General features: G+C 37.2%; 1 protein-coding gene across 5 annotated transcripts in view; it reads right to left on the bottom strand.

Moving 5' to 3' along the window:
- Window positions 1–874: 874 nt before the first annotated feature.
- LOC149086525 (nucleolar MIF4G domain-containing protein 1) overlaps window positions 875–27840 on the bottom strand; it is a 321899-nt gene continuing 294933 nt past the window's right edge. For all 5 annotated transcript variants that reach the window (XM_089255992.1, XM_089255991.1, XM_089255996.1 and 2 more), the window contains one exon: window positions 875–1268. In XM_089255992.1, the coding sequence (XP_089112118.1) occupies window positions 993–1268 (276 nt within the window). In that variant the 3' untranslated portion in view covers window positions 875–992. The remainder of the gene's footprint in view (window positions 1269–27840) is intronic.

Here is a 27840-nt window from a genome sequence, read left to right on the forward strand (position 1 = left end):
CCAGTGAGAAAGCTGGTTTGGGCTTTGCCAACTGAATGAACGCCAGGGTCTCTGCCACCGGACTTATCCTGTTGCCGAGATCTCTTCCAGCCCAGCTTCGTGGCAGAGTCTGGAACAAAGTGAGTGTGTACACCTAACAGTCTGAGTGTGTAGCTAGTGTTGTGTATGATATTTCAGTGCTTCAAATTGTGAGAGAAGTGTAATGATTTTGAGTATTTGTAACATTGTAGGCCTGTTGGTCTCTGTGGCGAGACTTTTTAATGGGGAGATCGGCTCGCATTCGCGCCTTGAAGTTGGGAACCACAGAAAACCAACTTCAGCCGACCACCACTGTGGGGTTCGAACTTTGCCAACTATACCAGCCTAAGGGCTCTCTCGGTACATACACATAATTTGTCCCGATGGGTCAAACAGTTCACGATATATTCAAGAGCTAAATGGAAAACTTCACAAAAAATTATTCCGTAACACATCAAAAAACGTAACAGATTTCTGTTGCATAAAAAAAGGTCCTTTTCGAGTTTGTGATTTTATATTATAGAACAGATATAGCTATTATTATTTTGCATTATATATTACTATGAAAACTGGTTGAACTATGATCATTAATCGTGTTGATTGACTGTCAGTATGGGTATAATTACCCCTTGACAACTCATATATATAGATGTATTTATATAGTTTTCTCTCTCACTCTATTTATGCTCTAAATTGCTCTTCAAACCAAGGATCTGTATGCATAATTTTTTGAATTTTAATAAATTTGATAACAAAGAGTGGGTGTGACAGATGACAAAGTTGGAAATGAAATCTCAAATCAGTAGAGATGCAAGAAAGAAAAAAACTGAACAAAGAGAGATCAAAGCACTGGACATTGAGCATCTCTCAACTTACATTTTTAATGGATTTATTACAGTAGTTCTAGCCATATTTAGTTAATTAATATATAAAGCTATAATATACATCAGCTTTATTATTTTTATTCATATTTTTTACTGTTTTTTCATAAAATTAAACATTTCTGCAACAAGTTTCACACGTCCCTCAAGTTTTTTACAAGCAGCCACATTTTGTTTCGATTCTCCATTTAATAGAAAATGCACCATAAAAACATATATTTGCTCTCTGAAGATGTCCAATTTTGTAACTGATGAAATGCGCTTGAAAACTTTGCAAAAATCTTCATCTGATTCATGTAGCAACAAAGCTAATAAAATTTCCGTCAAGAAAATTACAACATGCTTATTCATTTCAGAAAAATGAATCACCTGAAAAAACAAAAAAAAAAAAAACCCTTGGTTATTTTGATGGGAAAAATAAAATGAGTGTGGAAAAATTAAAAACAAACAGCAATCTTAAAACATGGCACGGTGTGATTAACAAAATGCAGTATTCACCCTCACATATCAAAACTAGGATCTCAGGAACAAAACAATTACAGTAGATGCAGCTTATTAGAATCATGGAATGCAGGACTCCCACTCAAAAAATTAAAAAGGGTAGGACCAGGGGAAGGGGGAATACCTTAAGATAATATCATAGCTTTATAAAAAAAACTTTTGTAATTCCATCCATTGCTTTAACTCTAAAATTCGCGAAATCATCAGTAATGAAACTGCTAAATGACATCATTTTTGACGACCACTTCGATCGAAGCAGCAGAAAAAAGCTTCAAGATTTCAAGAGATTTACTTTGGATTTTGATGTTCCCGAAAGAAAAAAAAAATTTTTTTGAATCATTTAATTTGAGTCGGAAATGTTCTGCATCTGGAAATCCCAGAAACAAAGGAACAGATTTGCGACGAAATTTTTAATTTTTTGTCGAATGTGCTAGACTTTCACAATTATAGTAGTAATAATAATTCTTCAGAAGAGGATGATGATGATGCCAAAACCTCCATATCGCAGGCTTCAGTTCATGAAAAGAAAAAAGAACACCCACTCCACATGGACCCGACCCCACCACATATCCACCCTCACACTAAGCAGAACAGAGAACCACACTGATGCTTTTGTTGTATTATTTTGTTTCTTATTTAATCAAGATCAATGGATTAAACTATCTTAGTATCCTTTTTAATTGTATTCATTCCCCACATTTGGGGGTCGTTCACCCCACGCGATTCCCTGCATGTATACAAAAGTGCTGCAGTGACGATGATTCTGAACCCTCCTGTCGAAAACCATCATAGCTGTCAAGACGGAAGTTATTGGCTGGTTTTGAACGACTTAAAAGAGACGATGAGGTCTTTCTCGGGGAAAGATACATATGGTGTGAATGCTTTCATCGGGGACGTGGAGGAGAATTTTTTGCTTTTTCCCTCCCTAACTGAATAACAAAAAATCATACTGGTGAAACGAAACCTTGTAGGCACCGCGAAAATGTTTGTCCAGTCTCAAAGAGGGCTAACGATATGGAAAGCATTAAAGGGAGCACTACTTGAGGAATTTAACATTAAGATAAACAGTGCCGATTTGCACACACGACTTCAGCAACAAAAAATGCATCCGTCAGAAACCCTTTCCGAATATTTTATAGCTATTCGAGAATTAGCTAGCCATGGCAATGGTATTATCGATGATGCGTCGATTATAGAGTATTGCATGAACGGTATTTCTGATTTACCAGCAAATAAATTTCTACTATATGGGCCAGACGATTGCTGAATTCATAACAAAATTAATGATGTATGAAAAAGTCTTTAATGAATCAAGCCATAGCCGATCCTCGACTGTATTTCATCATTCAACTAATGATACTAAAAATCCTCGTGACGTAAACAATCGGTTCCACAAGCGCAAACCGAAATTAAGCAGTCAAAAGCCAAACCCGAGTTTCAAAAACATTCATACACCTAGGCAATCAAAGCCGATCACGTTTTTTGCAATGGAAATGGTCATATTTCTAGACTATGGCCAGAGAAGCATCGAGCACAAAAATGTATTTCCTGTTCCGAATTTGGTCATAAATCTGATGCGTGTCTACAAACCATCCGGAAATTATTACATAATGCCACTGGCGTAAATAATGTCTATCGGGTTACCCCGCTAGATAAAATGTGCAAAATTGTTCAAATCATGTCTAAAATAAAATGTCTAGTTGATACAGGAAGCCAAATGACTCTCATGAAAGAAAATGCATGGATCCATCTGGGATCACTAAAGCTAACAATGAATATTAGTGTTCTAACTGGATTTGGTTATTCAAAAATTCGTGTCATTGGTTCTTTTCAAACGACACTTTCCATTGACGATCAGAACCTTACTGCTCAAATACATGTTGTGCCAAATCCCTCCATGATATTTGATATTATCCTAGGATGTGATGTCCTAAAGCAAGCCAAACTCACTATTACACCCGATGGTGTGACATTTTCCAACCTTCAGAAACACATAAACCACTCGTTTATGCTATACTTGAAGAAAACCCTAAAATTGACATTTCATCCTTAGTCTCGAAAAAAATCCAAACTGAGGATGACCAATTATTTCCATATGATGTACTTACTAAAACCGAAACTACGAATGCTGAACTTTGCATCACGTTCACAGACGACAAACCGACGTACCATCCTCCCAGACAACTGCCTTTCATCGAACGCGACATTGGTGGGGAACAATTCTTTGATCCTCTTGGAGATGATATTGATGATGAGAAACAGATGAGTCCTGTGTGCGATAAGCTCGTTGCACATATGGTCAACACGGTGACAAGGAGGTGGTGAAACATTCAACAGCGTCCACCATCATTGAAGCTGACCCTGACAACACTGATGATGAAGGCTGTTGCTGTTTCTTCTCTCTAGTTGCCGAATCAATGCATTAAACAGATGTGAAAGAAAGTGCTATAGTGTTTGTGTTGGTGTTACTTCTGCTATTATCTCTAAAATATTTCTCATATATAAGTGTTGCAGCATACCTCTTCTTTGCAATTTTGGCCGTTACTATGTTTTTTTGGACATCCAACAAAGTTCATCAAGCTGCCCGAGAACCTAATAGAAAGAATGCCAAACCGAGTAGTTTGCATCTTCATCAAAAACACCATATTCCTTTGAACACCTACAATATCAATCACCTATTCTCTTGGACATCTGCAGACGTCCAACAAAAACTTCAAACATATGTCGAAAGTTAGAAAGACGTATAACTATCATAGAAGACCTCCACTCAAATACAAACTGAACGACGTTGTTACAATATGAATATTTGACTTTTTGTGATTTTATTTTATATATACTTTTTTTTCTTTTCTTTTTCATTTGATGCGATTGACTTTTTTTAATTATTCATTATCCTATTGATTTTGTATTTCCATGAATGATAGATGATTATTATGATTATGAGCATATTATTTCATGATTATGAGCGTATTATTTCATGATTAAGAGTATTATCATTTTTCTCTAGACGTGTTATTTTGAAACTTGCGTAATATTTTTTTTGTGCGTGTGTTTATGTACATATATTTACTACTTTTAGCGTGTTTTCTAATTTTGGATAATTTCTCTCACGATGTGTTTTTTTCCGCTGATTTTATTTTTACGTGTTTTAATTTTATTTCTGAGTCAGTATTTTATTATTTTTTTGTTTGCGGATGTGATTACTGATTATTATTTCTAAGATGCATTTTATTATAATTGTTATTGCCGTTTAGCAATATCATACTGAATGTTTTCATTTTTTTATGTCTTTGCCTGCAAGTTCTTTTTTCTCTATTTGCTTATATGTATGTACATTATACACTGCTCAAAACAATTAGGGGAGCAAGCAAAAAAGTGAAGAAAACCATGCGAGACAGCCACGTATTGGCATACAATGGATAGTACAAGCGTATCAATGCGCAATACAGAAAAAAGACGTAAAAAAATTTGGAATTAATCTTCAATTCTTTGAAAATATGGAAAAAACATGAAAAGATGATTTAGGGCAACAATTAGGTTACATGTAAACGATAAAAAAAAGTACTATTTAGACATGATGCATGAGTTTTAATAGGGCGTGTGGTCTCCTCGAACAGCTAAGACTGCTGCACACCTGTTTGCCATGGATGCGATGAGGTTATCGATCAGACTTTGGGGAATACTGTTCCACTCCTCAAGAAGTGCAATCTGCAAGTCTCGGACAGTAACAGTCGACCTTGGTCGAGCAGCAATGCTCAATTGGATTCGGGTCAGGAGAGCACGCTGGCCATTCCATACGCTGTATTGTTTCAGCTTCAAGCATGTTCTCCACCAGACGAACTCTATGCGGTCATTATCATCCTGGAAAACAAAGGAATCTCCAATGGCTCCAGCGTAAGGGATGACATGAGATCGCAGTATCTTGTCTGCATACCTTCGGGCCGTCAAAGTGCCATTCCGAATGATATGCAGGTCTGTACGTCCGCCTATGCTGATTCCACCCCATACCATCCAACCAGCTTGTCTGTATTGTGACCTTTCACGAACGAATGCAGGGTTATTTCGAGTGCCCCTGTCCCTCCATACCAGAACACGTCAGGTGTCACACTCCAGACTGAATCGGGACTCGTCTGTAAACAGCACTTGGCTCCAATCATGTTGCTCCCAATCTCGATGTTCAGCAGCCCATCTTCTTCGGGCCGCACGGTGGCGTGGGGTCAACGGAATGCAGACCATTGGCCTACGTCCATAGAGCCCTCCCTCATGAAGCCGATTACGTACTGTTTGGCTGGACACCCTTCGTCCTGTTGCCAAGAACAACCGTCTTTGCAGCTGCGTAGCATTCTCTGTTCTGTTTCGACGGGCTGTTAACCGTACATACCGGTCATCAGTTGCTGTAGTGGCGCGTGGCCGACCTTGCCCTGGTTGACGTCTAACATTTCCTGTTTCTTGGAATCGATTCCACAGCCTTGCAACAACACTTCTGGCGACTCCAACAGCATCCGCGACACTACGTTGTGTTTGCCCGGATTCCAGTCTGCCTATAACACGCCATGCCATGGATTCCGGTAAATCACGTTGTTGAGACATCCTCAAGTCACCTTGTCTCAAAAAAAAATACTGCGCAATCGAATTTCACAGTTACGGCAGTAAAACAGACGTTTCTGCAACATCCCGATTTCTGCCCTTATCTCCTTTTTCTGGTTTTTGACGTCATGAACTTTGATTTGCATATGAAGTTTTCTTCTTCCGTTTCCTGCTAGGCTTTAAATTATGGATGATTCATTTTATGTTACTTATCGGTATACATCTTTGCGTAATTTTGTTAAAACCATGTGCTCCCCCTAATTGTTTTGAGCAGTGTATGTATGAGCATTCCACACATGCGAGGGTGCATGCTACACATCAGAATGGCCAATGTAGGAGGGCAGATGTCGTATCTTTCACGGTAAGATAAGAGTGCCCTCTGGCAATGTGTACCGAGCTGAGAGACGTAGACGCGTACGTGGGTGAGACCAGACGTGGCCTTCCACACTGATGCTTTTGTTGTATTGTTTTGTTTCTTATTTAATCAAGATCAATGGATTAAACTATCTTAGTACCCCTTTTAATTGCATTCATGTGATCATTCCCCACATCACAGTCACAAACTTAGAATAGGCCTAATGTATTCAACTGCTTTGCTACGCAAACTGTTGTTTCACCTATACACAAAATGTGCACCTTAATTTTGAATGATGAGTGTGAGCTACTGTACAACAAAGTAGTCTAATACCATAAATAGTAAATACAAAATTATTTTTTCTATCCAGATGGAATTTTTTGTTGACTACTCAAAACATTGACACAAAATGAATTTCTGAACCCTCTAACTAAGCAAAAGGAAAACTAATAAACCACATGGTACATACAGCACAACACCTCATTCCTTTTCTTTTAAAAAAAGTGTTATACAAATTTTGTTAAGATTAGATAAAAAAAGTAGGATAAGTAAGACAAAACCAAAAACAAAAAACTAAAGTAACACAAAATATAGCAAATTGGTCAAAAATAAGACATCTTACCAAAAAGTAAGAAAAATAAAGGCCCTGAATAAAGTTATAATTAGGACATTCTTATTGCTTTTGCAAAGTATGGAACAGATCAATATCATACCATGGGAAAAAATTTGTTCATAAAGGATTTTTTTGAAGGAAATTTTTTTTAATTTGTGTAATTGCATTTTTAATTGGGTTGCTGTATTTTTGAAACATATGACAACCATATTTTTATGGGCATCTTTTTATCAGCCACCTCGTTGGGCATTTTGCCTGTTGTGGCGTTGTATTTGTATTTGTATTTGTATTTATTGAGACATTCAAAATACTGGAGTATAAACTTTCTGTGCTTCTTAGTATAGAAATAAAATCAAGTTTTATCTAGAACAATGGTAGCAGTCATTTTGACTACTAATTTTTTACTATGTTTTTTCACTTCAAAGCACAAAAACAGACAAATATACAAATACACACATAAAACACAGTCGGATTCTCTATTCACAGCTGAAGATATCTGCCTTCACTCAGGCGTGGATCCAGAGGGGCAATAGAAACTACCACCCCTTTCAAGAGCCAAATAAAATGGGAAAATTTGTCTCCTGTGAAATACGAGGTGATCAAATGAACTTATCCAATTCACCCTTCCCATTACATCGTCGTGGATCCACACCTGCAGGTCTATCATTTGAAGTCCTCAAATAAGGACTAATATTTTATAGTCCTAATTTTGACGATTTAAACCAAAACCATGGTTTAAATAGTTAAAAACCTGCCAACCCGGGTCTTATTTAAGGACTTTAAATGATCAACAACCCTCAGTTAAAAACCGTTGTCAAAAACTTCAAATATACCCATTAGAAATACACACATTAATTGTGTGTAATGTTTAAAATGACCCACATGTTATACAAAGAATAAATATACTTAATATGATTATAAATAATTTTCTACTCTCTACATATTAATTTTGTACAATATAAATACAGACGTGCCAACTTTTGAAATCCAGAAATCCGGAGATTCTCCCGAGGAGAGGGGAGAATATCCCCCTCCCCCCGCACTCATAGACTCGATCACAAAAAAAAATTTGTGAAAAAGAAATTTTTTTTTAGTCAATTAAGAAAAAGTTATACATCCCCCCCCCCCTAGGCAGGTTCTGCATTGCCCCTGAGCAGAATATAATTCCATATCAGTCTTTCCGTGCAGAATAGAGAAATCACATCTACATACTGTTTATACTGTTTATAAAATATACGTGTTTCCTTTCGTGGATGCTATAAGTGATTCTATCTTGGGTGTATGAACTCTTAAAAGCTTTATATTTTAGCTTAAAGTTTTATATTTTCTTTCTGAACACGTTTAATCGAAAGAAAGAATTGAAAAAAATTCAAATTACAAAGCTGCTGACCAAAAAACCTTTTTACCGCACAGCTTATACATTAACGATTATACAGGAATTTCGGCAACCAAGGTCATGCCCCTGATAAATGATTGCAGATAAACGCTACGAAAATGAAGTGTGTCTTTGCCAGTTGCTTAAATGCGGTCACAGACTTTAAGGCTGCTCGATGGAAATGACCACGGCTGCCTCTATGGGTGTTTTCCCTAACAACAACGTGAAAGCTCGCGTAAAATCCAATTTTCTGCCAAAATCCAGAGAAATTTTAACAATTCCGGAGAGCGGGTAAAAGGATGAAAAATCAGGAGTCTCCCACCTAAATTCCCGCCGGAGAGTTCGCAGGTCTGTAAATATATTTTCTAATAAAATATACAATTTGAAAAGAGCATAGTATAAAAGCTGAAGGAAAAACTATGGAACTATTTGATATTCTTCAATTCGAAAAAAAACTAAAGGTTGTCTTCCTTACAAAATCTTTTGTAGGGGTAAATGAAAAGAAAAGAGCTCAAATGTGTATGCATTTTTATGTGACCAAAATGCATTTTTATGTATGTAGGGCCTATATAGGTGCACTGCCCATAGATTCCTTTCTTTTCAAAAAATAACCGTAATATTACATACACTCAAACCTTCAATTTTTTTCTCACCTCGTCATTTATCATAGTATCTCGTCATTAACATAGTTATTATTTTTAAATACATACCTCAAACATTTTTTTCTAGTAATGTATATCTAACATCTGCCGCTGTGGTGGTCGAGTGGTTATAGTGACGGACTCGCGATGCGAGGATCCGGGTTCGAACCCCACAGTGGTGGTCGGCTGAAGTTGGTTTTCTGTGGTTCCCAACTTCAAGGCGCAAATGCGAGCCGATCTCCCCGTTAAAAAGTCTCGCCACAGAGAGCAACAGTCCTACAACGATAAATCATTCTATCATAACACTTCACTCATAGTTAGAAAAACTGGTGGCAGATTGCAGCACTACACATAACAAGCATTACAGAGAAACAAAAAACTTCACGTCAGGTTTCACTACACGTACATTCCCGCATGTACCAATTCGTTGGGGGTTCCGCGGGCGGGGGTGTGGTGTAGTAGTAGTAGGTAGGGCCTCCAAAAAATGGCTCGGGGATCCATGATGTTCTTAAGTCAGCCACCTCATTGGGCAATTTGCCTGTTGTGGCGTTGTATTTGTATTATATTTGTATTATATTTGTAACATGTTTTGGCACCCTGTACAATTGCACCAGTCGCACCACCCTAAGACAATCCCTGCAGTCAACTCCTCCCACCTCTAGGAAATATCAAATGATCCTGAGAACACTGCTTTAGGGGAAACATTGCAGATGTTAAAAGGTCCGGACAAGCAAAGAAAGTTCTTTTTTGTTCATCCTGACTGAATAGCTTTTTTGTCTGTTCCAATGTAAGGTAGCTACAAATTAGCATTGTTTACTGTCGCTACTCCCCATCCATCCCTCGAGAGCAAAAAACAGAAAAAAAACCTGAGAAAAGAAAAAAATATCAAACGCCACAGCTTTTCTCAAAAGCCTAGATTTTAAAGAAAAAAATTTCTGGAAAATCAAATCAAATCTATGACTTTTACGCAAATTTTGGGACTTCCGTGACCTTTCTCTCATTCTGTGAGCTTTCGGTAGTAGTAGACACCCTGCATAACAAAATATTTGTTATAATCTGGAAAGTTTATGTGTTTTACCTGAGTTTATACCTCAGTCAAGTTTAAATTTGCTCCTTTTTTGTACTGATGCAATATCATTTCTAATCGTTATATACAATTCTCAATTATTAATATTAACATTAAAAATCATCACTCAAGGCTTAGCTCACCTATTATAAAAGTCCCTGTGTAGTTGAAAGTAAGAAAAAATTATAAGCTGTCGTTTATACGAACATAAGTATTGAAAAAAAGATGATCTGTCATGGTGTTTTTTGCCAGTACTATTTTTTAACATTCAAAGGTACACTTTGAAGAATTTTCTAGACGGGATCAAGTATTTTGTGACATTGTGTGGAAATAGTTTTTCACAAAAACACAGAGAGTTAACACAATGATGATCGACCATGGTAATTTCTGCTGCCAGTGTAAGCGATTTTTTTTTTTTTTTTTAAATAGAAAGCATCTCACAATCATCTTTGAAGCATCTTGCTTTCGAAGTTGAAAGACCACTGTAACTCATCTCAACTACACAATCACGGATATTAACAGGGTTTTGTGATGGAAAGTCTAATGTGAGAGGGTGTTGATTGATTGATCATTTTGTCGCACCATTTTCTGCACGAGGGCTAATTAGACCAGGACTTAATATTTATTGCAGATTTCGAATGGCAGGCTTGTTTTTTTATACTTATTGAAGGGTTAGCACACCACCCCTTCGATGTGGGACTCCCAGTGGTAGTAATTTTTTTCTGTGGTCATGTCACAGTTTCTGTTGTACCCGTGTCAAAAAGTTTCTGACAAAGACAAACCGGGAATCAAACTCGCAACACCTCTAAATATCCTTTGGTACTTCAGGCGAGTATGTTATCGACCTGGGCTACTACTCCCACTGCTAATTGAAATATGGGGCCATGATTATCCTAATCAGATAAAATCAAAAGCAAGAACTTGCTGGGAAAATCTGATAATAGATCAAAAAAAAAATCTGCAACCTTCTTTCTAATTTTGTATATTTCCCTATACTTCCGGCAACTATTTCAAAGAGAGACCGAATAGATTACTGGTTCAACATACTTGCAAAACTTATAAAAAAAAGCCTGTCTTGGGATATAGTTGCAAAGGACAGAGAAAATGAAATATTTTCATTTTTTATTCTTATATTTTATTTAAAAAAAATATTTTTTAATAATTTGAAAATTTTTGTTCGAATGAGAAAATATCTGTTGTTCTTGCAGAAAGCACACATGGTTAACCCCCCATGCATTTTCCCCAATATAGTATTATGCTTTGACAGTAGTCAAACTACTTTCCAAGGTCACAAGATTGCACTGCTATGGAAGAGAGTAGGAAATGGTGCTGAAGTACAGAGAAATAAAACACTCTCTCGGAAAGAACCATTTCACGGCAACAATATTTTTGGTGCCCTTTTCAAAACTTCCGTGAATTTGACAAGCTGAGCACATCAGCAACACTGAAACACACAGGCCAGGTATAAAAATATTTCAAAGAGTTTCCAAGTACACAAAGTAAAAAAATTACTGACAAGCTCTACTTGGCACAGAAAAATGAGAAAATACACTATTTTAGCAGGATGGCAGAGCTGCACAATTAAAGTTCCCACTGTTGTTCTTTTAAACTCAAAAGGTAAGGTTACACTTTGAGCTTGAAAGACTGTCTCAACCAGCAGCAGAGCTAACCGTCACACTCATTGATCAGTCAAATTTCAATCCAAGCGAAGATGTCATTATTTCCAAAGTTGTTTGAAAGAAACATAAAATTTATGAAAGTGGAAAAGAATCGGGTTACGTATTTGCTAGTAGTTTTGCCAAATAAAGTTGCTAAACTTGTATTGCGCAGGAACCTTAGAGGAGATATATTATAGAGGAAATTCTTTCATGCAGCGTATGCCAGCATGATACCACATGACTGTCCGTGGAGTTGCAAAAGTCGTATACTGTATCTAATTTGGCAAAGCATTTTATATATTATTCCTCTTCTACTTTTTTCAATAAGATATATGCTTTATTTCCTCTTATATTTTAAGAGATTCAAATTTTCAAGTGTTTTCATTACATGCCTACTTCCCATTCATCAGGTGATCATCAGGTTTGAAAAAAAATTTGCTTTTAAAAAAAGGTGGCAACGACCGGTTGGAGTGGGTGTGCTTTTTTTTTTTTTTTTATAATAACGTGATCCTCACGTATTCCCAAGGGATCAGCATGATCCGTCCAGGGAATTTGTTAGTGTTAGTAAACATCCATGCCTGAACCGGGATTCGAACCCAGACCTGCACAGTGAGAAGCTAGTTCCCTAACCACTCGACTGCCAGGCGGCGAATGAAGCTGATTCTTTTTCTTCTTTTTTTTTCAGTGTCTCTGAAGCTTTTTTCATCAATTCATTTTATTTTCAGATACTCTAAAGGAAAAAAATAATTAACAACTATTGCATCTCAGCATGGATACGTAATATATATATGGTTTATTTTCGTAAACTAATATGATACCACTCTAAAAGCGCAATCACACTCACACGCTTAAAGTTTTCATAATGGCGGATATCTTGTGAGTCAAATTTGCGGAGAAAATTATAGCACCCAAAGACTAAATCAGCTGTACGAGATTTAAGAATTATTATCATTATAGTAGCGTGGGATTCACTGAAAGAATATTCCCCTAGGACGAGATCGCCTACAGAATTGGATTTGCCAAAAATGCAAAGAAACAGCCCAAGTAAATGGAACAGATTCGAGCACACAAGATCTTGCTACTGTAGATGTAGTGGATTTTACATCGTCAGACAATGAACCAATCTTAAGCCCCTTAGATACTACCAATCTACCAAGTGAAATGAAAAATATTGCTGACGCAATAAATTAGGTGTTCCACAATCTAATCGAGTCCTTAAAACTGTTCATATACTCTCAATTCAAGGAACTTATAGACCAAAACACACTATATCAATCGCAAATTAGTGAGCTTAATAACCTGTGTTAACTATCCCTTTTTTCCCTTCTCAAGCGTTTCTCTGTAATAAGGGTATCTCGTTTGGCCGCAGGATGGAAAGCACCTAAAGAGGAGAGAAGAACATTTCTCTCTCCACGGAAAGCTCCACTGAACCTTGACCATATGACCCGTACTTTACGGGACACTTTTTTTAATCAATGAAAAGAAAATGTTTCTTTTCTAATTTAATAAATTCATTTGAAAAAAAAAAATTCAATGGTATTAAGTTGGTACCAAAACAATTTGAATTAATTTAAATTAATGTCTTGAGATTTTCAAGGGGGGCACATGCTGCCGCGCCTCCTTCATAAGCCACCTCTGCTTGAACACCAAATGGGCATTCATTGAAAGTACATTCGAATCCTTGTGAAAATTCTGAGAACCGGTGTAACTCAAGGACTGAACCTGATATAAGAGTAACAGTAGTTACATAGAGCTTAGCATTGTGTTCAGCAGGAACAGCTCTTGCTGGCTCCTCATAGAGATGGTGTTGTTGCCAGATGGGGAGATTGTAGCATCTAATTTATTTCATTGTGGATATTTTACTGTCTGATCTACATAACATGATTTGTTTGAGTGGATAAAGGGAGGTAAGGAAAAAATCTCCCAAGAGAAAAGAGAGTATGAGATGGAATTGCCCTGAAGGGTCGTGTTTTTGTGAGGTTTGCAAATTAAATAAAAGTTTTTCCTTATGTTTGTCTGGTTTTTCCTGTGCAACAGTTGGAGATCCTGATAACATTTGGTGACTAAGTTTTCTGCCACTGCAGAAAAGACATAGGTCACAATGCCAACTTGTTTTTACTTAGCAAAATATTTTGGAAATGCCTTCTACTTTTTCAAAGAAACTTGCTATTTCTATGTCTTTTACATAGAGAACTGTACCATCAGCAAATGATATTAATTTTACGGCAATTGTTTATGTAAATGTGGTAAGTATTGGCCTTAGAATTAGAACTGATTCCTGTGGTAAATTCTTTTTTACATGAATAAATTTACTAATTTATTCATTTATTTCAGCTGCTTGATGTCTGTTTTAATAATGTTTCAAATCATTTCAATATATTGCCTCATATGCCATCTGAATAAAGTTTCTTAGTTAAAATATTCAGATCAACAAAATCAAATGATCTTTTCAAACCCAAGAGCATAGTTACTGAATATTTATTTAGGTAGAATATTTAATTGATTTCATAATTCAGTATGAGCCATTTCTATTTTTTTTTTTACTTTTTATTTTCTTTTACCATTTCTATTTTTTGAAATTTGGATTAGATGCATAAACCTTTTTTGGTTATTTAGGAAACTGAGCAGTAGTTACTTTATATATTTTTGAATAACCTTTGAGAAAACTGGTAGAATAGAAATCTGTTTGTAATACAAATTTTAGCAACAATCAGCAATTTTACTCACTTTTGATATCATATTTTATGACAACTGGAGATGTCTTGTAAACGGAATTGCTTATTTATATTCATTCTACATCTGTCTGAAACAAGTGCAATTTCACAGAGACCTTAAATTGCACATAATTAGCTTTAAGTCATGCATAAAACCTTAACACTAGAAAGACGGACAGGGTGCACGTTCTTTCTGCTTCCACTTCTTAAGAATGAACCAAAAACTTTAGAATTTCCCAACTTTTCTTGAATTATGTTCTTAGCATATACCAATGCTAAGAACATCTACTACAGGGATACCTAGAAAGATAGGAGGGGGTAACACTGACCCTCCAATATATTTCAGAATACATTCACCATATAATACTACCAACATTGTCACAATTGATTTTGTAAAGTCAAAATTCTTCTGATAGCCTCTTTGTGCATCTAATATGATATAATCTCCATCCCTGAGATTTTTTTTAACCTTTATTCTTATTTGCAGATGTCAGCCCGCAGGTGTGTCTGGTTTTATTGTCAAGTATTTTTGTCATTTTTGTCCAGTAAATTGTTTGTTCTGGATTGCTGTAGAAATGGCAAAAAGGTAGATTTACCAAAGATAAAATTTTTCAAAGGTTGGCAAAGATTGTGTGTGAAAAAGCAGTAGTCCTGAAGATAAAAATTCAGAGGAGAGAAAGAATGAAAACTACCCGATGCAAAATCTTCGTGAAGTAAGCAACAGTATTGATAATAGATGTGAGAATCAGAATAAAATTACATCTCCTAAATGCCTCAGCAAAATGAAATGCTACTAGAAACAATTAATGCAAACTACATTGAAGCCACTTATAAAACCAGAGCTACACCAAAACATCAACTGATTTCTATAAATATCAGATATCTCAATGGTATCCTGTTTATTGGTGGAGAAAAAACTGTTGCAGATGACTGTGTAAAGAATACTGTGGGACTTGTCAATACGACGTCTAGGATCCCAAAATATCATACCAGAAATTCATTGCTAACAGATACTGATTCCACATCAGAAAAATTTTCGGAAATATAATCGTCATGTGCTTTCAACCATGGAAAAAATATAGCGCGCGCATTCGTTGATCATATTCACAACCTAGAAAGGATGTAACACTGAAACCCTATCGAGAATATTGAAAATACAGATCTTCCAGTCTCAAGTTTCCTCCATACTGATGCTCACCAAGAGAGGTTGTCTGCACAAACACAACAGAATCTTTAAAATTAAAAATTAAATTATATCAAAAGGTAACCCACAGATTCTTTGTGGAATAATTCTATTCTGTCACAAAAATATACCATGCAGTAAAATATCAAAATGCTCAAAAATAGTCGGAAAAATTAAGGGTCACAGAGACCCCTGCCTGTTTTTCTAGTTTCAAATTGCACACTCTAACATGTGTTATTACATGAATTTGGTTATCAAAATTTCAGTATTTTTTCTACCCCAATACATTTTCATAGTGACTGTTTACATTATAGATACAAATACAAATGTCACAACAGGCAAATTTCCCAACGAGATTGCTGAAAAAATTATGCCCATAATAAATATGGATGCAAAATATAACCAAAAATACATATTATAAAAGCATATATCACCAAAAAAATGTAATATATATTCATTAACCATTACAGTTGATCCTGCTTACAACATTACCACTTGGTATGACTAATTTTCGTGAATTTAACTTTTTTCCTATATTGATTTTTTCCAAGGTACAACATTTAAATATTTTGCTATTCCAACTTATAACATTCAGAAAATTCGGATCAGACTTTTTACTCCCTTAAAATCTGCGTACTTTTTCACCTTTTTTTTTTCAAGTAAAAAAATGAAAATGGTGATTATGTGTGTGCTAGAGTTAAACATTTTTTCCCGTGTTCTCTTCCTTTGTACAACAATAGTATACAGAGCATAACTGCCCTTACCACTGTTCAAATACACAAGGTAGATCAAAGTTATGTCTCTGAATTAGGAGACTAACAGATAAGAACTAGGAAAAAGTTCTCTCTCTCTCTCTCTCTCAGAAGAGTTTTTTTTTTTTTCCTTCACTGTCTTATTCAAATTCCGAGCATTAGATCAATTTCAAAAAATGAATCTTCTCATATTGGTACTATAGACGATTGCATATAATAAAGGAATAAACAGCAGTCTTTCTCATCCACTTCTGAATCTATTGATACAAAAACAAGCTGTAAAAAAGTGACATGACACAAAATATGAACAACTTGACGATTTTCAGACCCCAGCATCAAGTAGCATTTGAAGGTGGCTGTGATTCAGATAGGAAAAATCTGATTTCCCAATTGTACTTCTTGGAATTTAGTTCTTCACAAACCAATACCATGCTTTCATGACCTTTTAAATTTTGAAAGATAAGGAAGTAAAAGCATTAGATTTTACTGAGCACAGTTCGAGTCAAATGTCTCGAAGCAAGTTAAAATAAAAGTTCTAATTTTAGGCAAAAAAAATAAAAGCTCTTAAATTTGTAGATGACAACCACAGTTAGTAATTATCACCAGCTGTAACGTTTGCAGAAGCAATTAAAGGACTGGAAACATTTCAATATTTTATGGAAAGGCAAGAAAATGTGACCTGATGTTATCCAGAGTTTACATTAAATTGATTACCATAAAGGAAAACTTAGTTTCACTGGTTATAACAAATAATTGCTTCTTATTAAATATCTTTATATTAACCTCAATGTTTGTTAATAAATTGAAAATGACAAAAAAAAAAGCTATGGTTGGTCTAAAAATAACTGTTATAGACATTTTCCCACTTCTAATATTTTTAATCTCTGTTCGTTTTAACTTGAGCCCTGGTATAAATAAAAGCATGTGTACGATGCCCAAAATGGTTGGTTGAAGAACATTTCACCTTTTCTTACTGTGCAACATCGCCAAAAATATAGTTCTTTGTCGTTTGCCCCTCATACCATAAAATACCTCATAATTTTTATTTTTTTAAATATTTATTCCATATTATTTCAAAGTTATCTGGAAGAGCGGAAAAAATATTTTTTAAAGATTGGTCGAAGTGTTTTTGCTGCTATGTCTTCAGGGTGGGTGTTGACAGGATACACCTTTCTCACTCAAACATTACCGTCTCCTTTTTAAATGGAAGTTTCATTTTATTATTACTACTTCCATTCGCAAACAGATTTGATATACACTTGTATACGCTTCTTCAAGAGGTCTTGGTCTCACAAGAAAAAGAGCTTTCTTCTTTATCGTTTGATGACATAAATGAAATATGCGTGTCTATCTTGTTTGGCAGAGCCATTTGAAAATTCATTTCTTTGCAGCTGCTCTGGACTCCTATAAACAAAGTTGTCAACAAGATTTCTTTCTCACCCACACGCTTTGACCTACACTGGATACGGGGGGGGGGGAGTCACTTATCGTTCGTGGTGAATATACGCATTTCATATGAATATATGGAGAATTCACACTTCTGCTTGAGCAGCTTGTTGGAAGTAATATTTTTTTGTCGAAGGCGGCGAGCCAAAAAAGTCTTAGGATTATCACGAAGACATGAAGGTAAAGTTTTGAAAATCTGGTTCGAAAGAGTAATGCTCATTTTTGATTCAGTTAGCCTCATTATGACAGACACTATAGATTCATGGTTCATACTCTTCCAACGAAAAAAAATTCAAGGACTATTCAAGTACTTTTCAAGGTAAAACTTAAAAATTCAAGGAATTTTTTTACAAACGCATATTTTTCACATGAATAGGCGCATATTTAATTTTGATTAAAACTTTCAGAGATTACATTTCTACCTACTTTATTTCACATCATCCGTAATGAATAAAGGAGGCCACATACACATATATATCATACAAAACATATGACACATTGAATAACACAGTTCGTGCCTGTCAATTTCCTCATTGAAACGTAGTTTAGTAATAATAATTGCAATTAATTTTCTTTTAAAGACTAAAACAAGAAGTCTTATAAAAATAGAAAAAGATTAAATTATTTATTTCATTAATGCTGAAAAAATTTCTTTCGTTAATGCTGGAATAATTTCTTTCATCAATTCTGGAATTATTTCTTTCATTAATTCTGGAATTTTTTCTTTCATTAATTCTGGAATAATTTCTTTCATTAATTCTGGAATAATTTCTTTCATTAATTCTGGAATAATTTCTTTCATTAATGCTGAAATTCTTTCTTTCATTAATGCAGAATTCTCTCTTTTATCAATGCTGAAATTGTCTTCCATTAATTCTGGAATTATCTCTGGCAATTTTTAGAACACCGTTATAAAAGTATCGAATTCTGAATTGGGGGAAGGGGGTGGCAAGACAATACAAAAATCCTAGTTATGGCCTTGCATCATGCTCCCTCCAGTAATATAAGCTCAATGGATTTCAGCGCCGATTCACCCATTGAAGCACAGCTTGCATTTGGCGGCATTTTTCTCTGGCACACTCAGCAACCAATCTTGATATAAGGGATTTTTAATTAAGTAATTAAAATTAATTAAGTAATTAAAAGTACACACACTTGCTACTCATTTTTTTTCTTTCTTTAAAGAACCTTGTACAAGCGCTTCACATCACTCCTAAATAAATATCTTGTTCACAGCATGGGCGGAGATATGGGGGGGGGGGCAGCATGAAAGGTGAAGTTGAACGATCTATGAATTGACATCATCATCATGCCCCACAGAAATAATGACTGTGCCCCCCCCCCCAGACTTCCAAGTCAATCTCCACCTATGGTTGACAGTAATCAGAGGAAGCTTCGCTCACTTACGGACCGAAAGGCTGAAATTATTTCGGCAAAAATTATGAAACTTTTTTTAAGATATTGATTTCTCAAGTCCTCCAGAAAAAATACCCAGTACAAAAGTTTAATGACTTCCCAACGACTCCAAATACGTCTACATACGATCACGGGATACATGCTACCATAAAGCCGGGTTTTCCTAGAAGTGGGTTATTGCAATACCGTCTAGAGCAGAAGGACTTCTACTCTAGAAGGAGGTATTGGTTGTTGAAAACCAGAGTGTGCCGACTGAGCTCAAGAAAAAAAAAAAACAACGATCGGAAGTTCATTTTGAACTCTAGCTTTTATTCCATAAAAGTTGCAAGGAAAAAAAACAAGATCATTTACGATCATAAAAAAATAAAGAAATAAAACAGCCGACAAATAACAACCGGCAATCTGAGGAACAAAAAAAAACAGTCTACAGTATAAAGCTGAGCTCCCGTGAGGGTGAGATTCACTTTGCACGCGGCACAGAAAATCTGCTCCTACAAAAACCCGGCTTAAGAATAATGGGGGAAAAACGTGCTTTAAATCCAATTATCCAGGGTTATTGGCTGCTAAGGCTTTTTCCCTGTGCGTTGCATTTTTTTAAGGACGTCACTTACGGAGTAAAAAAAAAGTGGCAAAAACTATTTCGGAAAACACAAATTTTAAAGACTCTCACAGAATTCTTAAAAAAAATTTCTTTTTCAAGAACTCTCATGGATTTTCAAGGACTTTCAAGGCCTTGAAAATGAACTCTTTTTTTCAAGGTTTTCAAGGACCGTGCGAACCATGAGATCCCGTGAGAAAGCCTGGCCTGGGGACCCATTAAAGATCCCAGTCCAGTAGCTCCTGCTACTGGATGTTGGGGTCATGGCTCGCAATCTACGCACGGATAAGAAACCGAAATTGTCTTGACAAAAAACAGGATATCAACAACAGGTTGAAGTAAAGAAACGAAATAATGTGGATGAATTGGAACTGCTACAGCCCGTGGATTATTATGAAATATTTAATTATACAGATCCGCAAGAAAAATAAAAAGCGGCAACACAACGGTAAGTTGTTCATAATTTGTTTCACGTTATAATTAATAGCATATCCGGCCCAGGAAAATCATACGGCGTAAATTAGCTCAGAAATAAAATTGTAAAATTCTGAAGAAAAAAAAGTAATAAGCAAAAATGAGGATTTTTTCTCACTATCTGCCGTAAAATAATAAACAACTCGCACAAGCTTTTGTAACGACCTTGGCCCCACATCCTGCCAAGATGTGGGCTGACCTCCAGGCTGTGATCTTTGGTGGGCCATCAAACCAACCTTTCAACAGGACTTCTATATAGTAAACTTTTAGCGTAAAAAAATAAAAAAATGACAAGAATTGTCGCTGGCAATGTCCGGGCTTGAGCCCTGTGCCATGATAACAACAGAATACCTTATCGAATTTTTTTTTTGTGAGATATATACCTCTTTCTATTTTAATTAGTGTTAACAGTTTTTATTTCAACAAAATTTGGAGAACAGTGAAAAAAAATTTCCAGGAAAATTCTTCGTAACGAATTTACAATCTCATGTTTGAGGAAAAAACGCACGTGTTCGGGACAGGTAATGAAGGGGCGGGTAAAATTACAACCAATAGAGATAAAGAATGCGGAGTGATATCAAAAATTGGTACAGCGGTTTATTTACATCAGGACCCAAGTTAGAGCGAACAGAGTATAGTTAGGGTTTCTTGAAAAATGTTGTAAGCGAGACTGACTATATATATACACTGCTGGCCACCCAAATTGCAACACCAAGAAAGACAAGAGATATCGCAACAATATTTATTTTGTAGATAACATGTTGACCAAGCATCAAATGATTAAATTTATAGACTTCTGTGAAGTGTGGTTCTTGCCAAAATCAGTAGCCAGAGTAGCCGCCATTGTTGGAGATCACCGCTGCCACACGCCTCGGCATTGATTCAAAGAGACTTTGGATGTGTTCTTGGGGTACAGCAGACCAAGCAGCTTCCACGCGTTGCCAAAGTTGATCTGGTGTGGCAGCTGGGGATGCAATCTGGGTCAATCGTTGAGCAACCATGGACCACATGTTTTCTATCGGCGAAAGATCCGGAGAGCGAGCTGGCCAGGGAAGCAATTCAATCTGGCGATTGACGAAGAACCTTTGGACAATGCGTGTCACGTGTGGTCGCGCATTATCCTGTTGAAATATGGCTGTGGGCAAGCCCTGAAGGTAAGGAAGGACAACTGGCTCCAACACCTCGGAGATGTAGCGCTGTCTTTTTAAAGTACCGGCAATGCGTACTAGAGGAGTGCGAGAGTGATATCCAATACCGCCCCATACCATAATACCCGGTGCAGGACCAGTGTGGCGGTGCATAACGCAGCTGTTCAGCATCCTCTCTCCACGGTGTCTCCAGACTCGAATCTGACCATCGTGGTGTTGCAGACAGAAGCGTGACTCGTCAGTAAAGACAATTTCATTCCATTGTGCCGTCCACGTCCTTCTTTCATCGCACCATTGGCGGCGGAGACGTCTGTGGTTCTGCGTCAAGGGTAGACGAAGCAATGGACGTCTTGCGGACAGACCACTCTGCTGTAAACGGCGTCGAATGGTACGCGCAGACACTGGATGATGCGGTACAGACTGAATGTGCTGTGCTATGGTTCGTGATGTGGCTGAGCGATCCGTCACTGCCATACGCACAATACGCCTGTCATCACGTGAAGTGGTGCACTGAGGTGGATGCGATCGAACACGTCGGTCCGTCGTACCCTCCTGCATCCAACGATCACATATCCGCATTACAGTTGTTTGGTTTCGTCCAACACGACTACCGATTTCCCTGAAAGATAATCCACAATCTCGGTAGGCCACTATCCTTCCTCTGTCGAACTCGGATACTTGATCAAAAGATGATCGCTGTTTTCTACGAGGCATAATTGATCGTTTTTTTTGAAAAAACCACAAGAAAAACACAATTGTCGTACTTCAAATCATCGAAATCTCCAAGCCTTAAATAGCGCTTCGAAGTGGCGCCACAGGCGCGCGTGATGTGCGTCTGCGCTGAAATTCTAATCATTTGCATATCTCACCACCGCTAATGCATGTTGTAAATTTCATATTATTTGCATGCTTCCTTCAGGGTGTTGCATTTACGGTGGCCAGCAGTGTATATATATATAGAAAAATGTACGTTATGAAAACAAAGAATTTTTTTTGTCGAAACTCACCAACATCAGCGCCATAGGCAGCTGTAATATGCAGTGTAGTGAAAAAACATTGTGTGTGTGTATATATATAGAAAAATGTACATAATGAAAATTAAATTTTTTAGTCGAAAAAAATTCATTTCTTTTTGAATTTTCAAATTTTTGTATCTCTGTCCAGTTCACATATTAATTTTTTTGAAGTATTTCATTTCAAATATGAAACTCACTCACTCACACACACTCTTCCTATAAAAAAAGAATATGGTTGTCTTATCTAAGTATGGATAGATTCTTGATTTATCCCACTATGTCTACTATCGCTCTTCTTTGCAAACGTATAAATTGTGTTAGGCTGAACACAGTGCAGCGGCGAAAACAATTGTACTGTTTTGTTCTACCCCTCATAAGCGAGCAGAGAGACAAAGAGGCAACTCAACGAGGCAAGGAAGCCGAACAAAAAAAACTTGTTTTTACAGCGAGGTTCAATTCGCTCATTGGTGATTAGCCTGTTTTCTCTTTTTTTCTCTCACCCTCTTCTGCGGAGGCATCATCATCACACTCTTCCATCTCAGAGCCCCTCCGGACATTTTTGCTCTCCACCATCTCCTCTAGTATGTACGGGCACTTCTACCAACACCCCAATGCATTTTCTCAAAACTAGCAGCCCTTTTAGCTCGCCGCGTCACTATATGTTCGGCCAGTAATATGAAGTGTATCACCTTAGAATTCAAGAACCCCAGAGGTAAGCTATTTTTTTTACTCTGAAAAACACTCCCTGCCACACCACAACCTGGAATCGTTCCTTTAAACCAGTGTTTCCAGGAAGGGGGGGGGGCATTGGAATGTTCCAGGGGGGCGGTGAAAACTAGAGGTATAACATAGGATCCTGTGGGTTAGATTGTGTTGGAGGCGGTGGGAGAAAAAAATTTGGAAACTATGTTGGGAAACTATGCTTTAAACTATACTGGTGTTCCCTTATCAAAGTAGTTGATTGATGGTGTATAAATCATGGCCCATCCTATCCATCCTGTTGAAAATTTTGAACACTTCAATCATATCCCTCCCGAAACCTGACGGTGAACAATCCCGTTGTCCTTAGAACCACGCGCTATTTGTCGTTATTTAACGAAAAAGGGAAAATTTCCGCACTCGCCTTTCCCTAAATAAGGAAATTTTTTTTCCCTTGTATAACGACAAAGAAGCCCCTCTTGTTAGCTCGTAACTACAACTTTTTCTCTATAATGGCAGCGCGATGTGTGCTTGGATGGAAGATATATGTTCGATTCAAACAATTCTCCTCGTGTTTTTCCGTGCTATTAATGCTTGATACACGCATTTAACCGACTGACGGTTTGAGGGTGTTGCAAAAATCTACTTCAAAAAGGTTCAGGTAATTGTCACAAAACTGCTTCGAAAAAAATCAACAATTTTTCCTTCCCCCCGTACAAACAGCGAGATATCGGATTTAGTGTTGTGTGGTTTAAAATTTTTGTTCCGCCCACTGTTGAATGCTTCTTTGTAGGAGAGGAAAAGAAAAGGTGTGTTCTCTCGTAAAAGGATTCAAACTAAGTAAAATACACTGCTGGCCACCGTAAATGCAACACCCTGAAGGAAGCATGCAAATAATATGAAATTTACAACATGCATTAGCGGAGGTGAGATATGCAAATGATTAGAATTTCAGCGCAGACGCACATCACGCGCGCCTGTGGCGCCACTTCAAAGCGCTATTTAAGGCTTGGAGATTTCGACGATTTGAAGTACGGCAATTGTGTTTTTCTTGTGGTTTTTTCAAAAAAACGATCCGAGGTGTTGGAGCCAGTTGTCCTTCCTTACCTTGGGGCTTGCCCACAGCCATATTTCAACAGGATAATGCGCGACCACACGTGGCACGCATTGTCCAAAGGTTCTTCGTCAATCGCCAGATTGAATTGCTTCCCTAGCCAGCTCGCTCTCCGGATCTTTCGGATTCTTTGATAGAAAACATGTGGTCCATGGTTGCTCAACGATTGACCCAGATTACATCCCCAGCTGCCACACCAGATCAACTTTGGCAACGCGTGGAAGCTGCTTGGTCTGCTGTACCCCAAGAACACATCCAAAGTCTCTTTGAATCAATGCCGAGGCGTGTGGCAGCGGTGATCTCCAACAATGGCGGCTACTCTAGCTACTGATTTTGGCAGGAACCACACTTCACAGAAGTCTATAAATTTAATCATTTGATGCTTGGTCAACATGTTATCTACAAAATAAATATTGTTGCGATATCTCTTGTCTTTCTTGGTGTTGCAATTTGGGTGGCCAGCAGTGTACTTGGCTTTTTGTGGGCTCGTCTTTTTCCCCATTCCTCTGCTAACGTATTTTTTACTTTTCAAGTAAAGATCTGGGCAAAATGGAAGTGATTACACGAGCGCTGATTTGAACAACTACCAAATTATTTTACTCAAAAATTTCAATAAACTTACCGTATTCCCATGCATTGGCCGGCATGCCGTAAAACATGAGGGGCACCAGCTTTTTGTATGTTGTAGTCTTGGCCACTTTCGGCATTCCGGAAAAAGTGAGGTTATAATACTTAATCACAGCATGTATTCAGCTGAATCAATAGATTTTTCGAATAAAGTTGATATATATGTTTATATTTTTTAAATCACACTTCCTCATTTTCAAAAAAATCAGTTTTCTTTAAATATTAATTTGTCTCGTTCTTCCTCAAGAATAAATAGAATCTATGCATTATCTTGTATTCATAAAACTTTGAAAAGAAAGTATTTTACTTACATAGTTCCCGAATTTTATAACTCTATGCCATCTGATATGAATTCAGCTGCCAGCCTTCATTCATACACAGGGCCACAACTAGGGGGAGCAGACGGGTCTCGTACCCCGGGCGCTGAACCCGAGGGGGTGCAAATTTCATTCTGAAACCTCTCCTTTACCATTACAAGGGAGCGTAAAAATGTGCGCTTGCCCCAGGTGACCAAGCATCTAGTTGCAGCCCTGTTCATACACATGTATAGAAGACTAATCAAATTTTACCTTCTTTCAATTACAGTACCGAAATTGAACAATATTTCTGATTCTCTCTGAAATGTTTCATTTCCTTCTTCCTCCCATTCAGTTATTCATTCTAATATTAAATATTCAACTGCTTGTTTTCACTAACATCCAGTAAAAGCCATCATTGTTGGCTCCGTGGATATGTATAATCTATTTTCCTGATAAAAAATTAATAAAAAATAACGATATTCAAGAATTTTCTAGAATCCGTGAATCGAATTTATCGGCATTCCGGAAAATACGGATATTTTCAGCATGCTGGTCTGCCTCACTGTTTCCCGGCATGATAGCTAATGTGGGGGAGTACGGTAATTATTTTACTAAGAAATTAGTTTTTCTCACTAATTGAATTCAATTGCTGTGGCCCGTTTTACATCCAGGAGCTGAACTGTTTTTGATTGTTAAATTTCTTCCTAAAAACATTATTGTGCAAATAAATGTTATATTAGGTTGTTCGACCTCAAGACCTGTAAGACCTTTCTATTATGTGGACAATGGTGCTATTGGAAAAGCCATAGCCAGAAATTTCTTGTGGGTTGGGGGAAGGGAACTGACAGTGCAGTACTTAGTCAAGATTTCACAATATATAAGTAAAATTCTGGCATTTAGGGGGATGGGGATGACTGGCAGTGGGGGTGGAGCCAGAGGGTGCAGTGAGTGCTCGAGTACCTACAGTATTCTGTACCACTGATCCGAGCAGCCCCAAAATTCATTCAGGGATCAATAGTTTCCATGTAAAGCTCAAGTCAAGCACCCATGGTTTCGTAACTCTTCCGACGTATCTAATGGCTGGGCCACCAGATCACTATCTTAGATGGAAAAAAAAGAAGTCAGTCAACCATTTGGATGTTTCGTTTGTAGAATGAGCACACATTTTATAAGAAGTGTGATAAATGACCAAAAGATACGATAAAAAAATTTTATTTTATTTTTAAATGTAAATGTACTTTTTCCCCGTTCAATGTTGAGGCAATATGCTTGATGAGCACGTACAAGCTTATTCATGTCTTGCCAGTGGCGGCGGAGCCGGGGGTGCTCAAGCACCCACGGTAATTTGTGACATGGATCCGAGCACCCCCAGAATTGATACAGAAATTAAAATTTCTGATATAAAACTAAAGACGAGCTCCCACAGTTTCAAAACACTTCCGACGCCCCTGTGTCCTGCTACATAAGTGTGAGGAATTGATAGATGAGCTGCACAATTTTTTTTTTTTTGTACGGAATGCTTAATCATAAGCCGTGGCTCAGCTTTTACAGCACAATACTTTTTTACTGGCTTTTCACCCATGACCACTTAGTATATTCTAGAACTACTGTGTCGTTGCGTGGACATCATTCTGGGATCTCATCACGAGCATCCAGCTTTGTACCTCACTGGCGGCAGAGTGGTGGTCTACCAAAGTTTGTTTCCTGTGGTTTTTCAACTTGATGAACGGTTACAGCAGCGGTTCTCACCCTTATTGGGCTCGCGGAGCCCTTTTCAGTATATAATTTCTATGGCGGAGATCTGTTTCACTCGAGCAGCACTTTTTGCATATAATTTTTATGGTAGAACCTTGTAGACCTCTTATTTTTATTTATCCATCGAAGTTACTGATTTGTTTTATTTTCCTCGAGTCACAGCGGAGCCCCTGGGAAGTGTACATGGAGCCCCAAGGGCTCCGTGGAGCACCGGTTGAGAATCGCTGGGTTACAGGTTTATCCTGCTTGAAAGTTTGAATTTACTCATGACCGGTCAACAATGTGATAACATGCTTGTATTTATTTCCACTTCCAACTTTTTTTTTTTTAATTCTTACTATAACCGATAAAATTAAAAAAAAAAAAAACCACACACAAGTGCCCTTGCCTTATTTATTTTTTAGAGCATTGCACAATGAAGCGATGAACAATGATATAAAAATGTATATATTTGTATAAGTACTGGTACTAGCTGAAAATTATCAACTAAGCAATGAAATGTTGCAGAGATTGGATACATGCGTGGATTTAGGTATTGCAAATGAGCCGCATTCTCGATTTCACTGAACATTAGCATGGCATAGTTTGCAAAGCTAATAGAATTTCATACATGTTATATACGCCTTACCACAAATGTGATGAGCATACATTCCCATATGCTTTCTCTGTGTACGTTCGCCCAACTCTGGTTCACAAGTATGGGCTGATCCAGGCATAGTCCTGGGGTATAATGTCTTCATGGGGCCTACATGATAAAATTCTGGCACACAATAATTTTCGAAAGTATGTAAATATGTAAGCTGTTACTTCCGTCAAAATACTGCCTCTCCCCCCCCCCTGAATATCACTTTGTATGCGGGAGGGGGTGGGTTGGCATGATCTTGGAATCACTGCCCAGCGTATA

Source organism: Pholcus phalangioides, unplaced genomic scaffold (genome assembly GCF_987345545.1).
Source record: "Pholcus phalangioides strain wild (caught in Gottingen) unplaced genomic scaffold, Ppha-v1.0 ptg000004l_1, whole genome shotgun sequence".
NCBI lineage: Eukaryota > Metazoa > Arthropoda > Arachnida > Araneae > Pholcidae > Pholcus > Pholcus phalangioides.